At 42.5% G+C, this 27355-nt stretch overlaps 3 protein-coding genes and 1 non-coding gene across 10 annotated transcripts; 2 read left to right on the top strand and 2 right to left on the bottom strand.

The window, feature by feature from the left end:
* Positions 1–5445: 5445 nt before the first annotated feature.
* On the bottom strand, positions 5446–5527 carry trnas-gcu (transfer RNA serine (anticodon GCU)). Its single transcript has one exon. It is a non-coding gene; the product is annotated as a tRNA-Ser (tRNA).
* A 228-nt stretch (positions 5528–5755) lies between these two features.
* dpp3 (dipeptidyl-peptidase 3) lies at positions 5756–12858 on the top strand. 2 transcript variants are annotated; one of them, XM_015961322.3, is made up of 19 exons: positions 5756–5843; positions 6705–6858; positions 7016–7160; positions 7268–7357; positions 7508–7645; positions 7767–7841; positions 7937–8027; positions 8238–8368; positions 8881–9011; positions 9275–9333; positions 10010–10204; positions 10298–10410; positions 10492–10584; positions 10663–10725; positions 10796–10920; positions 11005–11125; positions 11706–11885; positions 11979–12141; positions 12256–12858. In XM_015961322.3, the coding sequence occupies exons 2-19, from the start codon at positions 6734–6736 to the stop codon at positions 12396–12398; spliced, it is 2181 nt and encodes a 726-aa protein (XP_015816808.3). In that variant the 5' UTR covers positions 5756–5843; positions 6705–6733; the 3' UTR covers positions 12399–12858. The 2 variants fall into 2 exon arrangements, with proteins under 2 accessions (XP_015816808.3, XP_015816809.3); XM_015961323.3 differs by having other exon boundaries at positions 5771–5854.
* A 71-nt stretch (positions 12859–12929) lies between these two features.
* LOC107386741 (ras and Rab interactor 1) lies at positions 12930–15970 on the bottom strand. 2 transcript variants are annotated; one of them, XM_015961325.3, is made up of 6 exons: positions 15888–15970; positions 15064–15264; positions 14871–14985; positions 14465–14537; positions 14299–14390; positions 12930–14192 (listed from the first exon to the last, which is right to left on the bottom strand). In XM_015961325.3, exons 2-6 carry the CDS (start codon positions 15262–15264, stop codon positions 13051–13053), a joined length of 1623 nt encoding a protein of 540 aa, XP_015816811.3. In that variant the 5' UTR covers positions 15888–15970; the 3' UTR covers positions 12930–13050. The 2 variants fall into 2 exon arrangements, with proteins under 2 accessions (XP_015816811.3, XP_015816810.3); XM_015961324.3 differs by lacking the exon at positions 15888–15970 and adding an exon at positions 15740–15875.
* A 760-nt stretch (positions 15971–16730) lies between these two features.
* Positions 16731–25256, top strand: rbm14a (RNA binding motif protein 14a). Of its 5 annotated transcripts, none has more exons than XM_070555347.1 (9): positions 16731–16798; positions 17109–17165; positions 17432–17608; positions 20186–20370; positions 20481–20660; positions 20747–20856; positions 20996–21271; positions 21350–21576; positions 21757–25256. In XM_070555347.1, exons 3-9 carry the CDS (start codon positions 17451–17453, stop codon positions 22247–22249), a joined length of 1629 nt encoding a protein of 542 aa, XP_070411448.1. In that variant the 5' UTR covers positions 16731–16798; positions 17109–17165; positions 17432–17450; the 3' UTR covers positions 22250–25256. The 5 variants fall into 5 exon arrangements, with proteins under 5 accessions (XP_070411448.1, XP_070411450.1, XP_070411449.1 ...); XM_070555348.1 differs by lacking the exon at positions 16731–16798 and adding an exon at positions 16805–17024; XM_070555350.1 differs by lacking the exon at positions 16731–16798 and having other exon boundaries at positions 16805–17165; positions 21757–22164; positions 24500–25256.
* The last annotated feature ends 2099 nt before the right edge of the window (positions 25257–27355 follow it).

Raw genomic sequence — 27355 nt, 5'->3', positions numbered from 1 at the left:
CATGTTGGAGGCAGGGCAAGGGAGAGCCGTCTTTACCGACTGTACACTCCACCTCCCTGTAATCCCCCACTTGTCCAGATTTAGGCTAACATCAGATTTTAATTATAGGCCCTATCAAATAAAAATGTTTTAAGCCTATTCTTAAAAGTAGACAAAGTGTCTGCCTCACGGACTAAAGCTGGGAGCTGGTTCCACAGGAGAGGAGCCTGATAACTAAAAGATCTGCCTCCCATCCTAAGTTTAGATATTCTTGGAACCACCAGTAGACCTGCAGTCTGAGAGCGAAGTGCTCGGTTAGGAACATATGGAACAATCAGATTACTGATGTATGATGGACCTTGATTATTAAGAGCTTTATATGTGAGAAGAAGGATCTTAAAATCTATTCTGAATTTAACAGGTAGCCAATGTAGGGAATCTAAGACAGGAGAGATATGATCTCTCTTTTTAATTCTCATCAGAACTCTAGCTGCAGCATTTTTGACAAGCTGAAGACTTTTAACTACATTCTGTGGACTTCCTGAGAGTAATGAATTACAGTAATCCAGTCTTGATGTAATAAATGCATGAACTAGTTTTTCAGCATCACTCCTGGAAAGTATGCTTCTAATCTTAGCAATATTCCGAAGGTGGAAAAAGGAAATCCGACAAACTTGTGAAACCTGGGATTTGAATGACATGTCCTGGTCAAAGATAACACCAAGGTTCTTTGCTTTGTTCTCGGAGATTAATGTAATGCCATTAAGGTCAGGCGATTGGCTAAGCAATTTCCTTTTCTGGATTTCTGGTCCAAAGATGAGAACTTCCGTCTTGTCTTGATTTAAAAGCAAGAAGTTAAGAGTCATCCAATTTTTTATGTCCTCAAGTCAAACTGTGTGTAGGGCCATCTGAAGGGCCATCGGGTCCTTCAATGTCACTCGAGCAATCGCAGACCGGACCATGGCCACGGACACGAGGTACGGAGAAATCCTCCCCATGAGGACGGTGTCAATCAAGGCGCTCACGTCCCGACCATAGTCGGACAGGCAAGTGGTCAGCATCTGTGCATGAGCATAATCAACATTCACAAAAGAACGCAATTCGTTCACAGCGGAAGTTGTTCTACGCAAAATGTCGCTATGAGTGTTGAGTACCACCACAGTCTGTTGTTCAGACGTGCCCAGGCGTCTCAAAGCACGCCGTTGCTGCCGTCCCTGCTTACGCAGAGCCGGATATTCTCTGTTAAGCTCATCATCGTGTCGACGAACTGTGTTAATCTCGATCGAGTTGACTGAAGAGAATCTGAAATTTAAAAGAGAGCCAATTGTATTAGCTACTGAGAAAAATCCATCTAGGAAACGCTTCAGTCTAATGCTGGTACCTGAAATATCACTGTTCGAAACCGTGAATTTAAGCGCCTGGAACAGTATGTGATGGACATAAGCTTCGGCATGCTGCGTCAAGGTACTAGTCCAATGGGCCCCAGTTTCCGAGAGGTTGCCGAAGGCATTCATCATCTTATCAGTACACGCCATAGCGGGGTCAAATTTAACAAAGATCTTTTGTGTAAACAGATCTTTAGTCATTGGTAGTTAGTCATTAACAGACCTGGGCGGTCTCGGAGCGTGATACCTGAAGAGGGCCCAGGTTCGTACAAACGCGTCAGAGGAGGCTTAGAATGCATCTCAGCTGCGGTCGACATCAGACCGGTGCACGTAACTAGCAAAACATATTTTGTCAGACCTGGAAACGGAAATCAAGAACGTTTTAGACTGTAGACTGGCACGGCCTTGCAAGGGTCCAGCGCAGGTGAGCGCTTTGGAGGGCCATCGGTCGACACGCAGGTGCAGTCAGAAAGATCAGGGTCAGCTAGTAGTGGCAAAGGGCACCATTCAACCCCCCCCCTTTGGTAGGTGAGTCACCAACCTCAGGGCTAGAGGTCACCAGCGCCAGCTGTAGTGGAGTAGGGTTAGTGATGTCATCGGCCCCTCCTTCGGCAGGTGGGGTCCCTACCGCAAGGTGCTGGGCTTCAGCCGGAGTCTCAGCGCCACCATCAACCCCCCCCCCCCCCCCCCCCCTTTGGCAGGTAGTGTTCCCACCGCAGGGTGTGGAGTCTCAGGTGGTGTGTCACCAGGTAGGTGGTTTTCCCACCACAGGGTGAAGTGGTCCTGCTGCAGAAACGACGCAGACACTGTGGATGTCACTGACCTCAGAGGTACTGGATCGACTGGTCAGACTGGCAGCGCCGTTGTAGTTAACAACACCTAAAGAGGGAATGAGGTCCTCAAGAGGCGCCATGGGCATCGGTTGAGTCAGCCGAGTTCGGAGTGTCCAATCACCGAATCAAATGACAGCCTTAAAGCTAATGCTATCTGGGTTGTGTACTGGCAACAAGCGCTGCCTCTTGCTACGGTTTAAAAACATGAACTGACATCAATCTAATTTATTTATGTAGCCCCTTCTACCGGAGGCCCAAGGTGCTGAACAGTGCAGAATAACTTAGAAAGGCATCACATTAGCAAAAGAAAGAGAGGTAAAAATAGCATTAAAGCAATAAACAGAAAATCACAGATACAAAAAACAGGTAAAATATGAAAGCCAATGTCAGTGATGTTGGAGGATTGCTAACAAGAAAAAATGGGTTTTCAAGTGTAGAGGGTAAACATTGCTGCTTTTGAGCTTAATACATTACCTTTACTTATGACCAGTAAGCTGTGATATTCTATATAAATATAGAATATCAACCTGCTTGGTCTTTGGATGTTAAATCAGAAGATTCTAGAATTCTTTGCTTTTCCAGGGATCAAGCACACTTCGTCTCAATTCAGACAGTCAGGTTTGTAAAAAGTAACAAATTATTTTCCAAACAATTAAAAATCTGACAAGTTAACTAAGACTACTGTGATGGATGGGTCTAGGTGGGATGTGATGTGTGGTGACTATGTGTGAATGTGAGGTTATCAGAACCTTTGTATCTAGAAGAACTGTGTTCTGGGTGTAAAAAAAAGGGAATTTGGTTTGCATTAACTGGGAAGTTGATTCTTATCAAAACCACATCGGACACGATTCATGCTGTGTCTACCTCACCCTTTTGGAAGACCCTCTTACGGATCTGGAGGTCAGGAAGGTCGGATGACCTCTGGGCACCGAGGTTCAGTAGATTAACCGCAGCACCAACTCTTTAGTGCAGAGATGTTTCCCGAGTCACAACAGATAGATGGAATCGTTTACGTCTAGAAGGACTCTTAGGTAGTCTGAACTGTGTCAGCTTTGTTCTGCAGGAACCGTTTGCTGTGTCAGCTTCAGCGTGTAGCAGGGTTTTTGACAGCTTGTCAAAAATGCTCTGGGTTAAAGAGGTTTCACTCCGGACGGCCATTCCGTAGCTTTCTCTAGAACTGACTCATGGTGAAGTGAGCTCTGTTTTAATATTCTCATGTTATGGTTTACTTGTCCAATCGGAACGGACCATGTTAAGGGGTGTTAACAAGCAAACCTCAGAACATCACGCCTTCTTTCAGATACAGGATGCTCTGATTTGTGGGTAAGGAAATATCTGTGTCATGACGTTTAACTTAACTTTAATTTATTTCTAATGAACCATGTGGATGATGATTACCTTGTCATGTCAAACATTACTGGTCATCATATATAAATCTTTCAATGTAATAATAACATTCATTTCACACTTCAGTAATTCAAGCACAGATTAATCAACCTTATTAATTTAAGCACAGATTGATCAAGACATTATTATTATTCATATAACATTTGTTTATTCAACCATATTGTTCATTCACTATTATAATTGTTCAGTCCTTTCTTCTGTGCAGGACAGCCTAGATAAGCAGACAGGCTTGGCACTGAAGGACCTTGAGAAGGGAGCATGATGTTGACAATCTGAGTGTAAACACACCGTGTCGAATCTTTTCCTGCAACTTGGAAGATTAAGAGACGCACAGAGGCAGATTCATGTCTGTAGATGACCTGGTGGCATGTAGGTCAATATGTAGGTGAGAACTGACCATTTCTGGACATTACCCAAGCGAGACTGAAACACCTGGAGAGATGGAGCTTGCTTTACTGTTAGAGGGAACTCATTCCAAATGGCTGGTGCTATTTCCAAGAAGGCCCGATCCCCCCTTGATCTCAGTTTAGAGCACCTTCCTAGGATCTTCCAGTAACTCTTGCCCAGCACAGCAAAGGGCCTGAGAGGGAACATGCCTGTGCACCATTGCAGCTAGATATGGTGGACATATAAATAAAACTCTAGTTTGTTCCTTGAATAACAAAACAACAATTAAAATGTATTATTTGTATTATGCTTGATCAACTTTTGATCAAAACTGTAAAAATACCATTATTTTCCACTTGAAAAAAAAACATTTTTTATATGTATTTTTCATCAAAACAGTGCTACTTGCTTTTATTTTGATAGTGCGTTAGCTAACCAGCATTTTGACGGCTTGTGAAGAGTGAAACCAAAACACACAGCAAAATGTACAGGTTACAAACGATTAATTACAGTAACAGGCATACAGTTTTATTTGCATTGATAATATAAAACATTACAACTATTAGTTTTCTCCTCTTGCGTTTGGAGTATAACGGTTGCGACGTAATGCATTGTGGGATGCTTTGCTGTTTCAAGTCCGCAAAAGGATGCGTTGATGCATCCTTGATACAATGGGTGGAGCAAGAACACATCCGGGAACTTTGCGCAAACTTGCCATGATGCATACTTAGGATTGGCACAGTCCTTGGGCCATTACTGATGATGACGTTTCACACAAGTTCAGACAAGAATGCATATTGAGAAACTGCCAATATCCGGTGCGCATGAGAATAGGGCTTTGGATCACACATGATCACATGGAACATTCTGGGATGTGCGCAGACATGTTGATGACCTTACAAGTGTAAACTTGTTGACTGTAGTGTAGACATAATTGTAGACATGTTATGTGTGCATGTCGCGGTTGAAGGAAAGAAATTATGTATAAAAAGCGTACACCATCTTTAACGAATGAAAATACTCTGGAATCCAAGCGAGCCAACGAGATTTTGTTATCCTAGATACTTGGTCTTGTGATTATGCCTCCAAGCAGGAAAACGGTAAAAAATGTGTCTGTTTTCCACCATTATTCCCCTGGTGATCATGATTTGCACTCCACAGCACAGCAACTTTTTACCATAGTTGCGTAATTTAATTGGCCAAATGAATAATGGAATAATTTAGGCTGCAAGAACGAGAGTGAGTGCGCTGCTGTCAGTAGAAGCAAGCAACAAGTAAGGACTTGTAGGCTGCCAACAAGGCCTTAGTAGAAATGTGTTCTAGTTTGTTGTGCACCACATGGAAGGATATGCTAATTGATACAAAAAGCTGTTTGTCTTAACTTTAGGGTCCCACTGGCCAAACTCATGACCTGACATCTTAAAATGTAGTTAGTAGTAGTTAAAACTAACTTCCGACGAGGATGGGATTCGAACCCACGCGTGCAGAGCACAATGGATTAGCAGTCCATCGCCTTAACCACTCGGCCACCTCGTCTAATTGCGTTGTACTGTCGGGGTTTGCCAAACATTTTGTTACTTGAATATGTTGAAATCTTTTGGATATGTGTATGGGTTTGAGAACATGCATAATTTTAACATCCATTCGTTCATTCATTCGCTTGGTTTGAAAACAACAATGAATTGTATCGTAAAATCTGCGGTAGCTACTTTGTGATTGGGTAAGCTTCACATCAATCACAAAAGAAACCTCGTGATTGGCTACAAGGCGGGTCTAGCTATGAATGAATACAGGAAGTGAGTAGCATGAGACTGCAATTTAGCGTTCGTCTGAGACGTCTACCGAGTCTGAGGTAACGAGTTAGTGAGTTAACTTTTATTTTTCTTTCCGGCCAAAATTATCCATTAATCAGAGGTTAACTGATCTTATTGATAATTGCTCTGGAGTTAAACGCTGGTCTGTGTTACGAAAGTAGTGTTTGCACTCCAATTACTGATGGTGCGATCCGTGGTTAGCATGCACGCTAGAAGCTAATGTCGTCATTATCGACTTTAACTAAGAATGTGGGATTGCTTTAGTCTTACTCTTTTTAGGTTGCTCAATTGAAAACGTAATTCAATCCGATTGTTTTGGAAACCGACGTCTCAGTTACCACTCGTAAAAGAAAGTGAAAAAAATGCAACATTTAGTTTTTTAATCTGTGCCACGGTTCACCAAGGATGCTACAGATGAGCAACTTTGATTTAAACAACTATTATGTGATAGGTCGATTACGTTTTAATTTTTCTTTAGGGTTGCTTAATTGTCAAAATGTTCTGATTTTTTTTTTATTGATTTATAATTCATAATTACAAATATGGGCTGTTTAGCTTAGTGGGAAGTATTTTAACACAAATGTGTTGCTGCAAATGCCAATAAAAAAGAAAATGTTCTCATTAAGCTCTTTGCAAATTTGAAATCTAAATTGCAACCATATTGCAAAATTTATCACATCAAAGGTTTGATTTATATAGCATTCTATTTATCTTATGCATCAGTTAATACACAAATAATGTATACTAAGTGTTGGTGTCTTTGTAAACCTTTTTATCTTTGTTTTTATTTTTAAAAACAAATATAACAGTATTGCTTGTTTTTCCTGAATCACACTCTTTATTTTGGATACTCTGATTTTTCTCACTATGTATTTTTTGCACTTTTGTCTTTCCAACAGTACCTTATCAGCATTATCTCACAGCCAAGATGGTGGATTCTCTGTACTACCTCCCAAATGATATTGGTGTCTCTGCACTTAACTGCAGCGAGGCCTTTCGTCTGCTTTCACCTCAAGAGAAGATGTATGCACACTATCTTTCCCGGGCCACTTGGTATGTTTCAAACCTCCTGGATTTAACAAATCATCACTGACATAAAGACGCCATCAGGGATTTTATGGGGCAGTGTCTCCAGCTGAGCTTAAGACTGAAATCATTGGAATTTAGTGAGGTGGAAACTAGTATTTGCATCTTCTTATATCTTTGTCAGGTATGGTGGCTTGATAGTGCTGCTGCAGACATCCCCAGAGTCTGCAGACATATTTGTCCTGCTGCAGAGAATCTTTAGGAAGCAGACACCAGAACAGCTGGAACTGGTTGCTAAAGCTGCTGGCCTTAGCTCTGATGAGTACCAGGTACACGTCATATATTCAGATGGTTTTTCATGTGGAGCTCTAACTTTTTCCCCTTTCTAAATTACTATATTTTGGTGTGTTTTTTTTTCCCCTTTTGTGGTCTTTAGGCCTTCCTGGTGTATGCAGCAGGTGTGTATGCAAACATGGGAAACTACAAGTCTTTTGGAGACACCAAATTCATTCCAAATCTAACAAAGGTAAGAATCAATCAAGTCTTGAGTTTGAATCCCGTTTACCTGCTTTGTAATAATTTTTTTTTACAGAATGGGGAATCCTCTTGAATGAAATGCTGCTTTTTAATTGAAGTACAAATTTAAAAGGTGTGTGTTTGTAATATTTTTATTCAGGACAAACTAGAGACTCTGGTGAAGGCCAGCCAGGCATTTCAGGAGAAACCCAGTGAGATGCAGGCTCTGTGGGACGGCTGCTCGTGTCTTATGTTCTCCCTAAAAGACAGACAGAAGCAGCTTGGCCTGGGTGACAAGGTGGCTTCTTGTATTCTTCTCTTCTTTTAGAAGTTTTAAAAACTATTGTTCTGTGTTCTGTTCTCACTAATGCACGCTGGGCTGTGAGAAGAACTGACTGAAGTATTTGTTTACTTCTCAGGGAATTACCACCTATTTCTCAGGGAACTGCTGTCTGGAGGATGCAGAGCTGGCTCAGAGGTTCTTAGACTCAAAAGTAGGCAAAGTCAACTCCAACTCTTTTTAATTTACAGCTTAGAATCCACTCAGGTGTCTCTTCCTCCCGCTGACTTTGCTGTGGTTTGTTTGTAGAAACTGTCTGCCTACAACACGCGTCTGTTCAAGAGGGACAATGAAGGGAAAACCTGTTTTGAAGTGCGTTTGGCTTCAGTTGAGCAGAAAGGTCAGAATGAAAGCAAAGCAACACTCGGTTGATGACAGAAATGGTCACATTTTATGAGTGGACCAGCCTTGGCGTGCTGCTCCAGAGAGATTGTGTCTTGTGACCTGGAACGCAGAAGGATTATTAACGGTGCTCGTAAAATGTGTTTGTGTAACTAACTGATGAACCTGTTTATCTAAAAATAAAATGTCTAGAACATTTGTTTGGCAGATTGTGCCCTAGATGGAGAGTGCACGTCGTGCTGTGGCAGCTTCAGCTTTGAGAACAAAGAGTTTGTCGTGAAGAGGGGAGATTACAGTCCCCTTTTGGAGAAAGTCTGTCATTTCCTCCAACAAGCACAGGTAAAGGTGGACTTTAAAAGATGACTTTCTGCTTGTCTTAAGCGGGTTTTAAGGAGCAAAGCAGGTTGGGCATTTTTTAAATGAAATCTGGAGATGCTGGAAATAAGATAAAAATAGTCACGGCTCACAGCTTTTATCATTCCTGCAACGGCTGGTGAACACGGAAAAAAGGAAAGATTTAAGCACATAAAATAAAGCCCAGTCTGTCAGACAGGAACCGTTCAATTCAGTTTATTTATATAGCACCAAATCGCAACAAGAGTCGCCCCAGGGCGCTTCACAAAGTGACCATTGAACCTACTCATCAGTGCATTGAGTTCAGTTTAATATTAGTGTCCTATCTAAGGAAACCCAGCAGATTGCATCCAGTCTCAGTGACTTTACAGCAATCCTTGTTCTAAGCAAGCATGTAGCGACAGTGGAGAGGAAAACTCCCTTTTGAAAAACCTGTTTTGAGACTTCGGTGATTTTCCTGCCTCTAAAATCTTGTTTTGTTAATGAATTCTCAACAGGCCTACGCTGCTAATGAGAACCAGAGGAAGATGCTGGAAGAGTACCAGCGCAGCTTCACCTTGGGTTCTATCGAAGCCCACAAAGAGGGCTCGCGTTACTGGATCAAAGACAAGGGACCGATTGTTGAGAGGTGACCTAAAGCACTTGAACACCTCAAGCCCTCACTCCGTTCTAATGCTCAGTGTGGTAAACTGAAGGGATTTTACATAAATTGTGACAAAAATCTTAGAAATGCAGCAATAAGTCACCTTAGCTTTTGTTCATTTTGACTTCACAGGTCTCCTTTTTCTCTTCGCTTCCTTGTGTCAGCTCACCTTTGCCCTTGTCCACTTGCTTTATTAACCATTTACTTTCCTTTTCTTCAGTCTTGTTACTCATCTCTCTTTTTCTCAGTTATATAGGTTTCATTGAGAGCTACAGAGACCCGTTTGGCTCCAGAGGAGAGTTCGAAGGTAACTGCCATGTTTAGCAGGTCTAGTAATGCTGCTGATTAGGATTCAAGTTCAAATCCCGTGGCTTCCTTGAATTTTTTTCTTTCTCTTTTCGTTGTTTGTTGCTGCGTGGGTTTCCTGTTCTGAGTTATTACTTAAGCAGGAGTTTGCAACATGCAATATAAAATCCAGGATCTGTTGGAGATTTTCTCTATTGCAGGATGTTATTAACTGGTTGTGTGACTGCAAAAGGAATGAAATGTGAAAACTAATATTTTTTTCTCTCAAGGCCTGGCAAGAACTGTCCTAAAATAGAAATGAGCTGTTGTCATGGCCACAGCATCTAAAAATGAAGGTTAAACTTCACGTTCCCCAGATCTGTCGGAGTCACTCGGTTAAGAAGTCCTCCAGCCCCCGGGCCTTTGGTAGAGCTCAGTAAAACAACTCAGACTGGTCATTTATTTCCATGAAGCACAGTTAATTCTTGTTTTGTGTTATTTTTTGTAACCACCAAGTATAAAAACTGCAGTTTTTAACGTTTCCATCCATTAGCTTGGCCTTGATTAGCTCTTCGGTGCGTGACTAAAAGAACGTGTTGGGAGAGCACAAGTGAGCGGTGTGTGTGTGTGTGGGGGGGGGGACGAGGGAAAAGGGGCGTATAAGGGTGGACTGTTTAATGGAAGTTGTGGTGTTTTAGGTTTTGTCGCGGTCGTGAACAAGGCGATGAGCGAGCGTTTCGCTAAGCTGGTGAGTTCGGCTGAAGTCCTGCTTCCTGAGCTGCCTTGGCCCCGAGAGTTTGAGAAGGACACGTTCCTGAAACCAGACTTCACCTCGCTGGACGTCCTCACCTTCGCCGGGAGTGGAATACCAGCTGGCATCAACATCCCAAACTGTAACTCATATCAAGCACACGCTCCTCAGCCTCTCCCTTTGGTATTGGTTTTTGTTTGTATTTAAGTTTCTGGGGAATGTTTTAACTTTACAGACGATGACATCAGACAGTCTGAGGGCTTTAAAAACGTGTCTCTTGGCAACGTGGTTGCCGTATCTTACGCTACAAAGAAAGAAAAACTCACTTTCCTTGAGGAGAAGGACAAGGTAAAGAGCACCGCCTCCTGATGGTCTTCCACAGCAGTTTGATTGTTCGTGGTTTTGACGTTATCGTTGTTCTACCTCCAGGATTTGTTCATTAAATGGAAGGGTCCATCCTTTGAGGTACAGGTTGGACTTCATGAGCTGCTGGGTCACGGCAGCGGGAAGCTGTTTGTCCAGGTCAGTCCTACTGTACACCAACATCCGCTCCGTTTCATCCTCAGGTGTTCTAATGCATCTTTGTTTTCTCCTCCCCAGGACGACGACGGCAAGTTCAACTTTGATCGGAGTGAGGTGCTCAACCCAGAGACCGGGGAACCGGTGGGTTTGTGTTTGAGCGTGTCTGATTTTGAGACGGGACTTTTATTGACTTCATGCCTTCGCTGTCCAGGTGTCCAGCTGGTATCGGGGAAGCGAGACGTGGGACAGTAAGTTCTCCACCATCGCTTCTTCTTATGAGGAATGCCGCGCGGAATGCGTTGGTCTCTATCTGTGCCTCAACAAACAAGTGCTGAGGTGAGGTTTAGAGTCCTGCGTCACGGATTTGATGTCAGTTTGCTTTAAATATTTAATTTTAAAGAGTTTACTTTGTGTGTCTAGCATCTTTGGTCATGAAGACCAGGATGCAGAGGATGTGGTGTATATGAACTGGCTGAGCATGGTCAGAGCTGGACTGTTGGGCCTGGAGTTCTACACACCTGAGAGCAAGGGCTGGAGACAGGTGATCCGTCTATGAGAGCCTGAGATGCGTCGTGTTTATGAGCAGTTTTCTCTCAGATTATTAAAGAGCAAGTCACCCCCAAATAAACTTTTTTTTGCTGATAAACTAAATAAACGAGTGTCTAATCGTGCTGCAGACACGTGTAGGCAATAATTTGGTACTTCAGTGCATCTTAGTTAAAATGTAAATATTCTGCCTAAAACTGGCAGTGTTGTGCCGTTGTCAGGTAAAAACTCTGCACTGTATTTTAATTTAAATCTGCCACCACTATTGGCTAAGAGGTATGCTATGATGTAAACTGGTACATTATGATGTCACAATGCTGTCGTGAGCCTGTGTGTGTGTGTGTTTGTTAGCAGCTCCGCCCTCTCGGTCTGCCAGGCAACAGCATTTGTTGCATTTTTCAAACATGAAGTGGGAGTGGAGTTAGACTCTGGTAGGGGTTGACTTGCTCTTTAAGCATGTCTCCTATGCTATGACCTCACATGATTAGACATGTCCGGTTTTTAAAACGGCTAGCTAGGAGGACACGACGGACGGAGGACAAGTCCGGAGAAACGAGTTTCTCTTTTTGTCTCAGGCTCACATGCAGGCCCGTTTCGTCATCCTGCGCGTTCTGCTGGAAGCCGGAGAGGGTCTGGTGGGTCTGGAGGAAGTGACTGGCGAGGACGGCAAGCCTGATGCACGGATCACGCTGGACCGCAGCAAGATCCATACAGTGGGCAAGAGCGCCATCCACAGGTTCCTTTGTAAACTGCAGGTATGTCTGAGTTTTATTGCACCCTGTGAAGAAGGTTATCACGGATCAACACAGTCGGCATGTGAGGATGTGGCCCCGCCGGTTTGTCTGCAGGTTTTAAAGTCAACAGCTGACGTGGAAGGAGGCAGGGCCTTTTATCAGCGTTACTCCGACGTCAGCGACGAGGGTGCTCACAACTTCCTGAGACTGCGGGGCATCGTGCTGCTGAGGAAGGAGGATCGCAAAATGTTCGTTCAGGCCAACACCAGGGTCAACGGTGAGTGGCTCCATGTGATCGGCTCAAATATGAGGAGGATCAGAACCAGGGTCTCCAGTGTCCAGACAAAATGAGCCTGAAGGAGAAATGACTTTTGTGTCGTGTGGTTTCTAGGAGACAATGTGGAGCTGGTGGAGTACGAGGGCAGCGCGGCCGGTCTGATTCGCTCCTTCACCGAGCGCTTCCCCGAGGACGCGGAGCAGGTGGAGGCCGACCTCTTGGCTCTGAACACCAGAGACGCCCCTTGCTGGTGCTGATGACTAAACTGGTGCAAAACTTTGTAAAACTCATTTATTTTTTACTTACTTATTAAACAAGACCTACGAGAAGGTGATAAAACTAAAGTTCTGCTGATAAAAAAGCATTAAGTGTGGAAAAGATGATTACATTTAGAGTCTGAGGTCACTGGATCAGCCACAAGCTACATCTGTGATCACACAATTCATACTGGGAACTTTGTTAAAAACGTAATTCTTGGACAAAAATGTTAAAACACCTGAAATCTCTATGTAGATTTATCAAATGAAACACCGGATGGTTGGACTGATGGTTTCACGGGGTCTGACTGTTAACTGGTTATAAAAAAGCAACAGAAAGAAAAAATAATCCACTTTCTTCTCCAGGTCTGATGTGAATTAGCTGAGTAAATCTTTTTCTGTGTAAACCCTTTGTATGAAATGTGACGATAAAGCAACCCAAATAAAATGTTTGATTAAACTTTTTTTTTTTTTAACTGAAATCATAAAATATTGTAAATTTATTCAAAGCTTCACAGACATCCGAATTTAGACTGGGTTTATTTATTCAATAGTGCTGAAAGGCAGAGAGAGTTGCTTAAATTAAAGCAGCAAGTCGGATCCATATATGTAAATAAAGACTTTGCATCATTTTAAATATTTGAAAATGGCTTTAAACGTGATGAAATTCAGTCTGTTCGTCCGAGGCTTGTTTATCCGGTAAAAGAGGCGGAGCTTCTGATTCAACGTCGCTGTTCGAACTGCAGGTCTGAATTTCCTCCAGAGACGAAGCGCTCCTCAGGAAATCCACGCTTTCCTCCTCGCTCAGGTCCCCGATGTGATCTTCATCTCCATCCGTGTGCGTTTCCTCCTCGGCTCCTGGGGGAGTGGTCTGTGCACAGCAGACCTGCTCTGTCAGGGGGGAGGACGATGGAGAGGGAGAAGGGGAGATGCTGGGAGAGTAGTTTGGTGAGAGGTACGCAGGAATTCTAGGGGATAAAGATGGGGACTGATAGGGTGAGAGAGAGGGGGAGGCAGAGGGAGACTCGTGAGGAGAGTGGGATGGATAAACTTTGGGGAAAAGAGGAGCTGCCCTGGGAGAAACCAGTGGTGACTGGTAGGGGGAGAGAGAGTGGGAGTTGATAGGCTGAGGCGTCATGTATTCATCTAAAACAGGCTCTGTTATCACTGGGAGCTGAGATGAGGTGTCATCCTTGATTTGACTCCTCTGCATCTCCTCCTGACTTTCCAGCTGAGTCTCCAGCGAGGCAGGAGGAGCTCCTGATTGTGTCTCCTGTGTCTGTGTGGGAGGCTGTGAGTCATCAGCTGTTTGATCTGCTTTAACCCCACAGGGTCCCTGTTTTGGCCCTTTACATTTCCTTTTGGTTTTTGCAATTAGAGGCGGAGGAGGTGGCGGCGCGAGCGGAGGTGAGAGCAGCGTTGAAGTCTCCGTGGAAACCCGAACCTTGAGGCTGTGTTTGAACATGCGCCGCCTGGACAAGCTCGTCTGAGTCTGCAGAAAAAGCGGGTTGATGAAACAGAGCGCACCCTGACCCGAGCCGCAGTCCAGCTCTCTGGGGCTGCGTGTCCTGATCGGGCAAAACTCGTGGAATAAAGTGGGCCTTGGACCGGTTTCTTTGCTGATAGAGTTTGATTCTGGCACTTCCGTAGGCTGGCTTTCTGAATCTGGATGAGGAGCTGAGTCCAGCGGCGTGTCGGGTGGTGCTGACGCTGCAGCATCTGGCTTCTTCTCCTCTATCCTGGGTTTCGGTACCACGCGTGGCCCACGGACATTTAGATGGGAACTCCAGAACTCTTTAAAACCAGACATTATAACACTTTAAATTCCAGCAGACATGCAAAGTCTCAGGTGGTTAACATTCGGATTTCAAAATCAGCTGTGTAGAAATAATTCACCCACCAACTCCCATGTGGGAGATGGACTCCAGCTCTTTGTGTGAGGATGCCTTAGCGATGGCTTCAGGGAGCTCCAGCGGGGAGGTTAACACGTCTCTGATACGCAAACAACATAAGAATCAAAAAATACGGAGAGAATAAACAAAAAAGAATAGTGAGATTTACATTACCTGCTGACACAGTAGAAAGAAAGAAGCCTCGGAAGATCTGGGAAGCTGATGGCAGAAGTCTCCAGAGAGAGAGCTAGTGGTGAAGGAAATCCAAAATATTGTTAAAACTAGAAAAAATGCATCAACAGTAAAGCTCAAGACCACATATTAATGAGGGGAATGGCGTACAAACACCATGAAAACAACCTAGTTGGAAGAAAATGAGACGATTCTTATCCTTTTTAATTTGCTTCCATACTTAAAAACTGGACAAACCTATAACAACAAAAATCACAGAGAAAGAAAACTGATGCACAAAAAGACAAAGATCACAATAAATCATTATCATAAATCATTATTGAGCCAGGAACCACAAGTGGTGTAATAACCTGGCTGTTATTTATGATTCAAGGTTACGAGTTCTTACTGGACTGTTCCTCCCTGATGCCGAACTGCTGAACGAAGGATGGAACGCTGTCGTCCGCCAAACGGACACAGAGCACATTTCTTTTGGATGTGCGGGACTTCCTCACCAGGAATGTCTGCAGGACCACAAGGCATCAAATTACCACAAGAGGTGTCATGCAAATGTGCATGCTCCTAGTGTTTAGTGTACTGACCCCAGGAGGCTCTCTCTGCAGGATGTGCAGTGCGGTGGCAGGGTTGATTGACAGCTGAAGCCACACAGGGACTGTGAGCAGGAGACGATCTAGCACACTGATGCTTCTCAGAGAGCCACGTCCCCTTTGACACAGCAGCTTGCGCTGAGATGGCTGGATGGGCTCTGGGAAATCATACAGAGGCTCTTCCTGCTGGGACATCTGAACACACACACACACATCAATGAAAGCTTGGAATTATCATGCAGACCTTTATTAGGTGGCTGTGTCTCGATCAGGAAGATGGGTGAGACTGCTTCTACACCTTCAGACGCACACCTGCATAGCAAATCTGCCTGGATTTGGACAGCAAGTCCAGACTTGGTGAATGGCAGCAGCTCAGACAGAGCTTAAATGAAACAACCACCTTTACGAGGCAAAACTGTCAATTAAAGACAGAAACACCCTGTTGCCACATCACAACGTTATGTTAGAATAGAAATACAGATCAAAACTGTTTCTGTTATCATTTTTATTCTAGTTATACAAACTTAAGCTGACGGCAGCCCACATCGTTCTGGGTGCGCAACACGCATTCCTAAAACCCGAACATCTCCCAAATCTTATGCCATTAGTTATTCTTGTTCATTCTGTAGTGATTTGGCCATTAGTGATTAATCATTCAGTGTTCCCTTACCTTTTCCTCACAGTTTCTAATTTCTTTTCCCTCCGGGTTTACTTTGCGGTGGCATGCTCCCTGTTCTAACTCAACTTTACAGTCGAGAAAAGTTCTCTTTACACTCTGGTGTTATATCGGCATGTGTTCCCCGTTAAGATGTGCTCACCGTCAACTCCGCTCCGCCCAGAAGGTGGAAAAAGCGCGTGTCCGCTGTAAACTCGCGCTCGCGCCCCACAAAACAGGCTAAATGAAAAGTTTACATTAGATCGTTTTGGTTAACCAAAATGATCCAAAGAGTCAAAAACTCGAAACACGAAAAAAGAGAGATGCCTTTACGAAAAGACAATATTTGAGCTTTCACAGCTTCCGTACGCAATTTACAGCTTGGGCAGACTGGCTCCTCCCTCAACCACCTGATCACACCATCAGATCACACCTTGAAATACCGTCACATGCTAAACAGGATACTCAGGAGTCTGAAGCAAAATCACAATAACTAGAAAAATTAGAACTAATGGAACTTTACACCTCTGAAAGCCAACAAAAATATTAAAGGAGACTAAAACCACAATGACTGAAACTAATATAATGGCGATGTGTGATTAAAAAAAAGGTTTGCGGTGAGACACAGCGCCCTCTATCTTTCACAACTGAAAGCGACGGTGTTGTGTCGAAAATAGCACCCCTGTCACGAAAAGCAACTTTAAACGCAGTTTTCTCCCCCTTTAAAACCAAAAACGTGATATAATATGAACGAAATCGACAAATTAATACAATATTTTATTTTTCTATTGAATAATTTATTTAGGTAAGCTTAAGAACCAGCAAGCCAGACTGTCGGCTCTTATTTAAAGTAGTTACAGCCACATTATCATACAATCCACAGTATTTTCCAAAGTCTCCAAACTATTTCCAAGTTGTTTTATCAGAGGACCCACAGTAACATTTGTTTTCCATGGGCTAATCATTCAGGCAGCGAAGCCGACAAAGTTCCTTTTTCAGTACGGCGGCATAATTCGGCACAACACCGGAGCCGGATGTGAGGTTTGAAATACATTAGCTTCAGGACCGCGTTAGGTAATCATTCGGTGTACCATGTTGGGTTTATTAATCTTTTTACAGTTTATAGGGCAATTCTGAAAACATGTTGGTATTTGCGAGCATACCCTATAATGTCTGCTAGTAGTCAAAAAGCTTTAACATTGTCTGTGCGATTGTAGCCACCGTTAAAACCGCCAGCGCTGGCCTTTTTTGCTAGCTTTGCTAATGCTACACATTGTTAACGTTTAGAAAGACGGCCAGTGTGAGTGTTCAATACATTTTAGGTGTTTTAAGACACCATATCGTTTATAATATTCATGGCACTGTTTTAATTGTCTTTCTGCAGGGGTTAGTTGAGGTTGCAGCCTCGCAGGCCGAACTTGTTCCGTTTTCACCGCGAAAAGTATGTTAGCATGGTAACACACACGTCATGTACATAGCTCGTACATCAACGCCATTTGTAAAACCAAAAAGCAAGCTAATGATACTGATTTTTGGCCGGCAATTGTTACGTAATATTTTTTTAAATTAAAAGCAAACCCAAAGTTGTTATGATATTCGCACTGCTGGGCATTTCTGTAGAGGCCGGCTAACCTAACAGCCTGCCAGCTTTACTTTTGAGTGTCGAATGAAACATGTTAGCTGAATTGTGTTTTGTTTCCCCATCAGATGTCTGGTTGCTACAGAGATGAGTGATAACGTGAAGTTGTTTGTGGGGAACCTCCCCTTAGATGCCACCCAGGAGGAGCTGACTAAACTTTTTTCTCCTTATGGAGAAATCAACACCTGTTCCTTACTCAGACAGTATGCCTTCGTTACCTTGAAGGGAGAAGGAGCAGCAGACAGGTAAACAAACGACTGTTGTTTTGTGGTGATAAATAAATTGATGCGTATAAAGCTTAGAGGTTTAGACATTGGCGGACGTCTTTTGCATTTTTAGTTAGGGCCAAAGGAGAAATTGACAGAAAATTACATTTTTTTTTCTAGAGTAATAATTTACACACCTACATTTGTAATACAAGTCAACTGTAACAATACCAATGCATATATAACTTGGTGTTTTATTTTAATTGAGGGCAAATTACACAGTGTAGAGTGGTGTAACATTTATATAGTCTGATTATTTGAGTTTTACATGTAATTAAAAGAAACAAAACCACAGCTTAGTAATGTTTAATCGTCAGCTCCTTATCTCGTGATATTGCAACTAACTTTTTTTGCTGCAGTTTAATTCGCGAAATACTTTTTTATAAATCAAACCCAACCTTTTGGTCTGTTGCCATTAATCAAGACTAATTGTTTGTCAGTAAGGTAATGCATAGTTTTATCTTTGGTATAATTTTATTGTTTTTATTTGCTGCTATTTTCCTTGTTGGCTGTTAAATGTTCAAATGTCTTAGGCTAGTGTGTGTGTGTGTGTGTTTTAAATTGCATATTTTTTCTATCTGTTGCAGATGTAATTATTGTCTTAAAACTGTAGATTTGTGTTAGGGGTGGATGTTATGGGAAAAAAATAATATCACAATTTTGTTTTGCACAATCACAATTTCTTCTATTTCTACAATTTAGACATTTTGGAAGTTATCAGTAAAACACAAATTTAAAAGGATGCCTCTTGACAGAAAATAGGATAAAAGATTCAGAATTCTTAAAAAAAACTTAAAATTCCAATATCTATCTATCTATCTATCTATCTATCATCGTTTAGAGTTGGATACGTTTATTTATTATATATTTATAATTTAAATTCTATCTAGAGGTTGCTCATATCCTATCATCCACAATAATTATCTCTTGTCTAGAGAAAATATCTATCATGTTATGCTAAACTCATGATGCATCCTTTAGTTAGGATTACACTCCTGTCATTTGTGCCTCACTGCTCTCCATAGATTTTCCTGACTACACAGGGGAGGTATTTGGCATAAACAAAACGCATTCCAGTTGTCCTCGGAACTAGGAATTTCCAAGCAGGAAATGACGTAATGGGCTCGTTTTGCGTTCCAGCTTCCAGTTCTGAAAAAATGGATGCCACCAGAGTTTCCACATCTAAATAATAGTGACACATACACACACTCTTCGACAGTTGCCACATGCAACCAGAAAAACATTACAAATCAAATGTAAAAATATAAATGCCAGGAAACGTAAAAACCATAGACACTGGTCAATTTTGGCAGCAATGTTAAATTTTTCTACAACATAACTATTAATAATGCATTGAACTTATATAGCGCTTTTCTAGACACCCAAAGATGCTTCCCACACACACTCACATTCACACACTGCTAGTGATGGTAAGTTACTTGTAGCCACAGCCGCCCTGGGGAGGTCTGACAGAGGCGAGGCTGCCATTTGGCGCCGTCGGCCCCTCTGACCACCACTAACACAGGCAAGTTGGGTGAAGTGTCTTGCCCAAGGACACAACAGCAGAATACCCCTGGCGGAAGCTGTAATCGAACCCATGACCCTCCGATCATGAGGCAACCCGCTCTACCACCTGAGTTACTGCTGCTTGATAACAATAGACTACTTACCGGTACTGGTAGATAGCAAAAAGAAAGGAAACAGAACATATAAATGAGAAAAAATAAAGACATAACTACTTCCTGGAAGCACTGGACGCAGCCATCTTGAAATTTGGGATCTCGAGGTCATCTGAAACCTATGAGCTCGCAGCTCTGAATTCCAAGTTCAATGCATAATTTCCGGCTAACTTATCTCGTGTGAATGTGTGTGTGAATGACTGATTGTGTTGTAAAGCGCCTTGGGTGGTCCCATGACTCTAGAAGGCGCTATATCAAATACAGGACATTTACCATTTACCTCGAGAAAACGAGTTCCGAGGACAACTGGAACGCACCAGCTCCGGTCGGCAGCCACACTGAAAAAACTGTCTAAAACACAAACGTCCCCAAATAATAATGGCCACAAAGCCAAATGCAAAGTTTAGAGCAGAACATTGACCCAGAGGTTCTCTGATCCAGCAGACACATGAGGATACATGTTGCTGGCTAGTGGCTATTGCTAGCGGCTAGCCGCTAAAACAAGAATGGTCAGTGTGCTTCTTCAAAGATTCATAATCGTTTATGTCTGCATCTTAATACAGCGATTATTAGATTATTTTATTCTGCCTTACCGAGCACCCAGCTAAAGGAACCAACACACTGACTTAAACTTGCTCTGACTGGTTCATCAGTGTGTGTGTCATGCCAAAAGAAGCAGACCAGCAAATGGCGTGACTCGGCTGAGATAAAATGTGTGCCTGTACAGGCGTCCAGAATAATGGCACAGGTGATAAAATGTAAATAGGCAGTTCTACGATCTCTGAGCTTTGGAAAGTCGTCATCACTTTATAATCCTTAACAATCTTATATCGTTGGATCACACTGCCCTAATTTATTTGTTGGTTCTGTCTTACAGAGCCATACGGCACCTAGATGGCAAGGAGTACAGAGGGAGACCGTTGGTGGTTGAAGAGTCACGTGCACGCCCACCCAACTCCATTAAAGTGTTTGTAGGAAATATTAGTGCCACATGTTCAGCAGACGACTTACATGGATTGTTCTCAACTTTTGGAAGAGTTTTAGATTGTGATAAAGTCAAAGGTAAAGCACAGACCTTTAGGTCTGAACAACTAGCGTTTTAAGTTTTGTCGTTGTTGAGGAAACGGCACTGAGAACATCAAAATGAGAAGTCTTCCTTATGTGATCTACAGCCAGGTTATGCTCAAATGTTGGCTATGCATTTGTGCATATGGAGAGGAGAGAGGAGGCCCTGGCAGCCATTGATGCGCTCAATGGGACCATGTTTAAGGGGCGCCAGTTGGCTGTGGAGCTTTCCAAAGCTCAACCTTTGGTCAATCAGCTTTCATCTGCGGGAGGATCAAACGCTGCAGGTGCTGTAACTAAACAAAGTCCACTAGTGTCTTCCATTAATAAAATGCAACCACATAATGTGTATTTTGTGTGTGTGTGTGTGTAGGTGGCAGAGAGGGTCTTCTTCCTCGACCGGCTTCATCTCTGGAACATCACCAGAGTCAGGCAGCTGTACTAGCTGCTGCAGCGGCTGCAGCTGCTGGTCTACCTATCCAAGTTAGTCTTTTTTTCCTGAAGTTCTATTGAAGTTAATCTATGAAAGCTAAGACGATGTGGGATGAAACTCAACATCCACTAAAACAGCATCTGATTAAGATACTTTGGTTTAGATACTTTATTTTTCTCCCCCCCCCAGGTTCAGCAAAGTGTCCATAACTCATTTTATAACACCACGACCTTTGACCCCACCTATGCTGCTCTGAAGGGCATCACAAGTGCTAAAGGTGCAGATGGGGTCATATATGGTGCGCTTGCCAGTCAAGTATATGGTTCTGTAGCTGACCAGGTGTACCAAGAGCTTTCTAATCATAATCCACCTGCTGCACCTGAGGAGCAAGATCACTCTGTTGCACCAGATCCCACTACACTTTTTGAGGCTGCAAGAGCCAAGTTCTTTCAGGAAGGACAGAAGGTTTGTTTACTTTTGCTCTAAAATTTCATGTAACATTGTTAAACTTTTACTTTGATCATTGCATACTTCCTATTGCAGGTTCTGGCCGAGCAGCAGGCAGGAAAAAAGGCGGCTCCCACAGATACCGAACGAGACCGCAGCCCGATTAGAGGAAATCGAGTCCCTCTCCTCCCCGATCCTGTTCCAAGTTCCTTTGCTCAAATGCGATCGAAGCGAGGTCCACTGCTGCCAACGCCACCCGGGGTAGCTCCTGAAGATGCCCCTGTTGCCACCACAACTGCTGAGGGGTCAGATCCAGTTGCAAGGTACACATAGCACATTTTATTTACTCAAGTCAGAAGAGAAAACAATATTTGATGCCTTCTCCTTTCATCACATAATCATTAGTATCCAATTTGTGTCATTTTTAAACCTTTTTGCATTTATTCATTTTTTATTTTTTTGCTTCTTTCCTACACACTGTTCCACTGTAAAATGCACTCTAGGTCTTACACAGAATACTACCAACAAATGCATCAGTACCAGCAATATCAACAGTACCAGGAACAGTATCAGTACCTTCAGTATGCCTACACCAATCCGCCACCTCCTCCTCCGCCTCCATCGGCTACAACACAAGATGCCGCCACGATCCCTGCACCCCCAGGGACGTACACAGCCCCTCCAACATATGCCGCTTCAGACGTCTATGCAGCCCCAGGAACATACGACACTTCGGGAAGCTACGGCGCCTCAACGGGGAACTACAACACTTCATCTGGGAGTTACGATACCTCTTCAGGAAGCTACGACACCTCCGCAGGATATGACACATCTGCAGGCTACGGTGCTTCAGGAGCATATGGTTCATCTGGAGCTTACCAAGCAGCAGGAAGCTACTCCACATCTACACCGTATGAGCAGACACCCGCACACGGGCACTCCATGCCCCAGCGTCATGATTACCCTTACCACACGCCAGAGCCCCCTTATCGATAGTCAGTCCCACCCCTACACACTCCTCACGCCGCTGATGTGTGTACTTACGCATTTGTATTTACATGAGGGACGGAATAGAGGGGAAATTCAAAGAGTTTGCAAGGTTATAAATGAAATGTGCTTTAATTCCCTTTCTCTTACTTGGCTAAATAGTTTGTCATCTTTGAGTTAGCGAGGTCTTCAGACGGGCGGAGATATCGGGGAAGCCTAAATTGAATCATCGTTAAACATTGAAGTTTCTGCTGGTTGTTGTGGTGACTCGGCTGGTCTCTTGTTGAAGGTTCACACTCTTAACATTGCCTGGAGCAGGGTTAAGCCTAGAGGCCAAGGGGAAGTTAGCGACCTTTTCAGTTCAAGTCTGGATCAAGGCCTTTTATATACTCTGCATACTTTTGCATATTGAAATTTGCAGTTCCAATCTTCTAATTCCACCAATTACATTTCACTTTACTTTCACTGCGTCGTAGAGGCTACATAGTCGGACTGAAGAGCCGCTCTTACGATTTCTTTAGTAGTCAGGATGAATGCAAAACGGTTAATTTGTAAACTGCACAGAAATAATCTCCAAAGCATTTATTGTAGTATTTATGATACAGAGTGCCCTTTGAGCTTGATGGAGCAGCTCTACCCAATACCTTTGTGGAGTATGTATCAGGCCTTAAACGGATCTAGCTGCAGATCCACGCTCTTTTGAAACTTTAAGATGGAGATTGCTAAATGTAAAACATACTTAGGAGAGAACAAAAGGTGAAAATAAGTAAGTTGTGAACAAATGAAACTCCGGATATTACAGTTGACCAGGCAGCGTAATGTCACTTGTCTTCAGAATTGTGAACCAATCAGGCAGTTTGTTTAGAAAACAATAGCTTAACTTTGTCTCTCGCTCCACTGACGCTCTGATGTGACATGAGATGACTTGTTGGAGTTCTGGGTGTTGTATGGCAATCAGGTGGAGCCATTTGATCCTGTAGCACTGAGGGATGTTCTCAGTGCGAGTAACAGATCGGTTTGGACAAGCAGTTCACTTATTTTGAATGAGTTTTAACTATAAAGTCCGATAGGAAAAGCAGATAAAGCTCCAACTTTCAGTGTGGCTTTGATATTCTAGTATAAATGTAGATCAGATTGATTGTCCCTTGGAGTAATTAATGTATTTTTTTTATTCTTTGCTCGGCCCAGACTTTGCATTTAGCTTTTTCTGTGTTTACAGAATCTGGTTGTTGCTAAACTGAATCCTTTGGTATTTTTGAAACATTCAGTTTGTTTGTGTTAAACTTTTAACAGAACTATATAAAAAAAGCAAGTTCGTTGCTTTCACGTCGTAGTTACAGACAATACTCAGTTCTCTGCCTTTTTGTGTACATATGATTCTACAGAGGCAAGTTTTACATCAGCAAATACGTGGTCAATTTTTGTAGGATTTGAGCATTATAAATACTTAAAATTCCAATTTATTTTTTTGAACTTTCTATCGTTAACATTCTTACATGTTTTTTGTTCCTCGCCTATTTTCATGGGACGCATTCATGATTTAGGGGAAACAACGACCCATATTTCATACAGGAAAAAAAATATTGGTACTCGTGTAAATACTTTAAATCTAAGAGTAATAGCTCGCCAAATTTGGAAAAAAATGTGACTTAGTAAGATAATTAAACTTCAAGGAGAGTTGCGGACCTGGTGTAGGGCAGTTCTTAAGAATTAAACAACCTTTGGGTGGAGGGGCAGTGTGGTAACATCTGCCACCATCTTTGTGTGATCTTAATGTCATAGAGGCTGTTGACAGGATGGAGTGTGTTGAGTCGATCTGTGTGGCAGATGGCATAAAGATTGTTTTTGGCATTCGTGGGGAGGATTCATTTATTTTGTCTGGTAGCAGTCAGACGAACCAACGACGTGTCCAAAGCAAACCTCATTTTGACACATGGGTATGTTTTGTTCTGGATTTAGATCACATAGCAGTTAAACTCAAAACATAGGTCAAGGTGTGTTTTACCTGGTTAATAGTTTTTTATGCATATCTGATTCCGTCTGACTTCTCTGAAGTAGAGTAGTTGTGCAGATCTGATCGTACCACACACGACTCATCCTGATTCCCATTGGGCACATGAGCTACTAGAGTAAGGATTAAATGACACATTGCGACCCTACATTTCCACATTGTTCCACCTTCTCCATGTGAACTGTTAGTTGCATGCCTTGTTGTTGCTGCTGCTCCAGCCACCTTCTTCCTCTTGCTGATTATTGCAGCTAGAGTGGGAGGGAGCCAAACTGAGCCCTTGCCCTGGACGTACGCCGCACGCAGCTGTAGAGTGGGATGGGGGAAACAGCAGCGTTAGGCCTGAAACTGCTGTGGACGATGGGGTGTCTCCCCACTAAGGTAAACACTCAGACCACACACTCCTGCCCCTCCCTGAAACATGCGTACACACTCTCTAGCACACATTCACAGTACAGGAACACTTAACGTCCATACCTATTGTTCCTTATCTATTTTTTGGGATTTTCATTTGTCAGGATTTCAGATTTCTGGAAATTCCTGTCTTTTGTGTTGGGAGATCCAGTTCTTCCTGCTTTTGGTTTTTCCTGCTCACTTTCCTCCAAGCATACTCTGCTCATACATTCCTGCTCCCAGCTTGACAAGTTACACACAATCCTTTGAGGACCCCTATACCAGCTTCAGTCTAAATCTCATCGCTTTCAGCAGCTCCGTTCTTAGCCCAACCCGTCACTTAAAGAGTACCAGACAATCACAGCCAAGAGCCAGATTGGGACATTCAGGTGGGATGGTTGGTTCTTTTAATTAAACCAGCCCTGCCGCCGCTTTGGGGATAGGTGCCTTGATGAGGAGCGCACTGGTAGACCCTCGATTTCAGAGTTGAATAATCTGGCTCAGGATCAGTTGCTGGTTCGACGCAACAAACACAATACTACTCTGCTGTTTTAAAGTACATTTTGTCATTTTTGTTCTTTGAATTGTTTATCAATAAAAAAAATTCCAACAGAACTACTTCTTTGTGTGAATATTTGAAAAGGTTGCTTCTATAATTCTAAAGCAGTAGTGGCAGCCACCAAATAATGCAAAGCTCAACATCTGATGATGTTTTTTATTCAATTTTCTTCCAAAAAACATTTAATTTATGCCTCTTTAGAATAAAAAACAAAATTTGATAACAATGCAAACCTGATGATAAAGTTTAATGTAAAAAAATAGCTAAAACAATTGAAGGTATGATTTGTTACTCCCTGCAAAGAAGAGTTTGTCGTGAAATACCGCTGAGTTTCATGCCCTCAGCAACACTTTACGTTTGCAGATTGACACTAGAGGACTGCATGAGTGTTTCAAATGTATACACAAATGGTATGCTGAGGTAATAACATGAGCAGGTTTATGGAAATTGACCGTTTAAAATTTGGACAATAAGCCAATAGTTGACATGGAAATGTGGCAGTTGATGAAAATGCAAAACTTATTTCCAGCAGCCAGAGCAGTCTGAAGTGGCATTGGTGGGGAGTGCAACAATTATTTTTATTTTTTTTTTTCCATTTTAACAGATTTCATTTTGTGTAAAAGGAGTAATTAGTTTTTGTTAATACTTTATTACCAACCCACTCTTTCAATTAGCCTTTTTTTCCTTTGTATTAAATTTGCTCTTAAACTTCACTCTGCCTTAAAAGTTTGCTTTTGGAAATTACAAGTTTTCTATGGAATTAGCAAGTTGGATAAGCTTGTCCTAGGCTGCATTTGGGATTGTAATACTCCAAAATACTATCACGTTATGTTTTTTCACATTTATTCACGTTGAAGAGTAGACTGAGTAAAATGTGTTCCAGAAAAAACGCAAACATTTATGGACCAGAGTGTGCTAAGGCCTGTTTATTTTTGCCTAGCTACACTTACGCGAGATAAGAAATTCTTCCTCCTTACAGTGTTTCTGACTTGCATTACCCTAATTTTTAAAAGCAGAGTTTGATCTTCTAGCAAATTGAACTTGGTTTCAGAAATCCAATCAGCACTTCAGAGGTTGACAGGAAACTGGTAAGTAGTTAATGGTTAGACGGGACAACAAGGCAAACACTTTAAAAACACCACACAGTGTAAACCAGACCAAACACGTGTTACAGTACTCTGAATGAAAACCTCTCATGATGCTGCTGGCTGTATATCAAAAAGGAGCAAGCATTCAAACACACGTATTGAAAATAGCAACGCTTTAATAAAGAGCGATTTTTTTTCTTTTCTTTTTTTAAATTTTTTTAATCTTTTTTACAAGACTGCAATGTCTAGCTAGTTATGTGATAACAGACATTGACATTCATAGTGTTTTACCTAGATGCAGTTTTAGTAACTAAGTTTGAAGTTTGGTGGGTTGCAAATTGCATTTGACCATGCGAGGCAGCCTTCAAACTGTTACAGGCTCCACATTGTAAAACAGCTTATGATGAATGTCAATGAGCGTTCATGTCTAGAGGGAAGTAAAAAAAAAAATCTCATGGAGAAGTTTTTGTAACAGTTTCCAAACACACCGGTAAGAGTGAGTTCACACTATGGTCATGCTTTTACCGGGCACACTAGCCAATAAAAAGACGACACAAAGTCATGCAAAAGAGACCGTTTCTTTGTCTTTTGAAAATAAAAGAACAAAAAAAATTTTTTTTCGGAGTTCTGATAGCATCCATCCATAGTGAATAAGAAGAAGCTGCGCTTTGATGATGACTTTGGTGCAAAAAAATGTTCCTGTTATGAAGAGGACAGACCCTGTCCTGCCCTCTTCCTTGATGAAGACACTCTTGGTATTGACCAGTTGTGATAATTTACCTTTGATTAACCCCAACCCACTTCCATCATGAGATGGACATAAACATTGACCCTGCCCGCCCACCCACCCATCCCTGGATAGTGACACCTTCAAATTACAACCATTCAAACACAAGTACAGCAATAAATTGTCCCACATACAGTAAATCATCCAGTGGAGCTTTGATCACTTTACAGAGGGAGCACGTCTAAAAACACATGAACAGCATTGCCTATATACAGAGGGGACACTAACAGTCTGAGGTTGGTCTGAATGGATCGTAGTGAGTTGTGCTGAAGAGATCAAT

This window comes from Nothobranchius furzeri, chromosome 10 (genome assembly GCF_043380555.1).
Source record: "Nothobranchius furzeri strain GRZ-AD chromosome 10, NfurGRZ-RIMD1, whole genome shotgun sequence".
Lineage (NCBI taxonomy): Eukaryota > Metazoa > Chordata > Actinopteri > Cyprinodontiformes > Nothobranchiidae > Nothobranchius > Nothobranchius furzeri.
The sequence above is the reverse complement of the archived record's forward strand: the minus strand, read 5'-3'. Positions and strand labels throughout refer to the sequence as shown.

Coding starts and splice junctions, on each gene's coding strand:
- dpp3 (XM_015961322.3), top strand. CDS start 6,734: ATGGTGGATTCTCTGTACTACCTCCCAAATGATATTGGTGTCTCTGCA. Junction 11,126..11,705: donor AGAGCAAGGGCTGGAGACAG/GTGATCCGTCTA, acceptor TTTTTGTCTCAG/GCTCACATGCAGGCCCGTTT. Junction 12,142..12,255: donor GGCCAACACCAGGGTCAACG/GTGAGTGGCTCC, acceptor TGTGGTTTCTAG/GAGACAATGTGGAGCTGGTG.
- LOC107386741 (XM_015961325.3), bottom strand. CDS start 15,264: ATGTCCCAGCAGGAAGAGCCTCTGTATGATTTCCCAGAGCCCATCCAG. Junction 14,538..14,870: donor CATCAGGGAGGAACAGTCCA/GTAAGAACTCGT, acceptor CTTCACCACTAG/CTCTCTCTCTGGAGACTTCT. Junction 14,391..14,464: donor TCTTTCTACTGTGTCAGCAG/GTAATGTAAATC, acceptor TTTGCGTATCAG/AGACGTGTTAACCTCCCCGC.
- rbm14a (XM_070555349.1), top strand. CDS start 17,451: ATGAGTGATAACGTGAAGTTGTTTGTGGGGAACCTCCCCTTAGATGCC. Junction 20,371..20,480: donor AGATTGTGATAAAGTCAAAG/GTAAAGCACAGA, acceptor TGTGATCTACAG/CCAGGTTATGCTCAAATGTT. Junction 20,661..20,746: donor GGGAGGATCAAACGCTGCAG/GTGCTGTAACTA, acceptor GTGTGTGTGTAG/GTGGCAGAGAGGGTCTTCTT.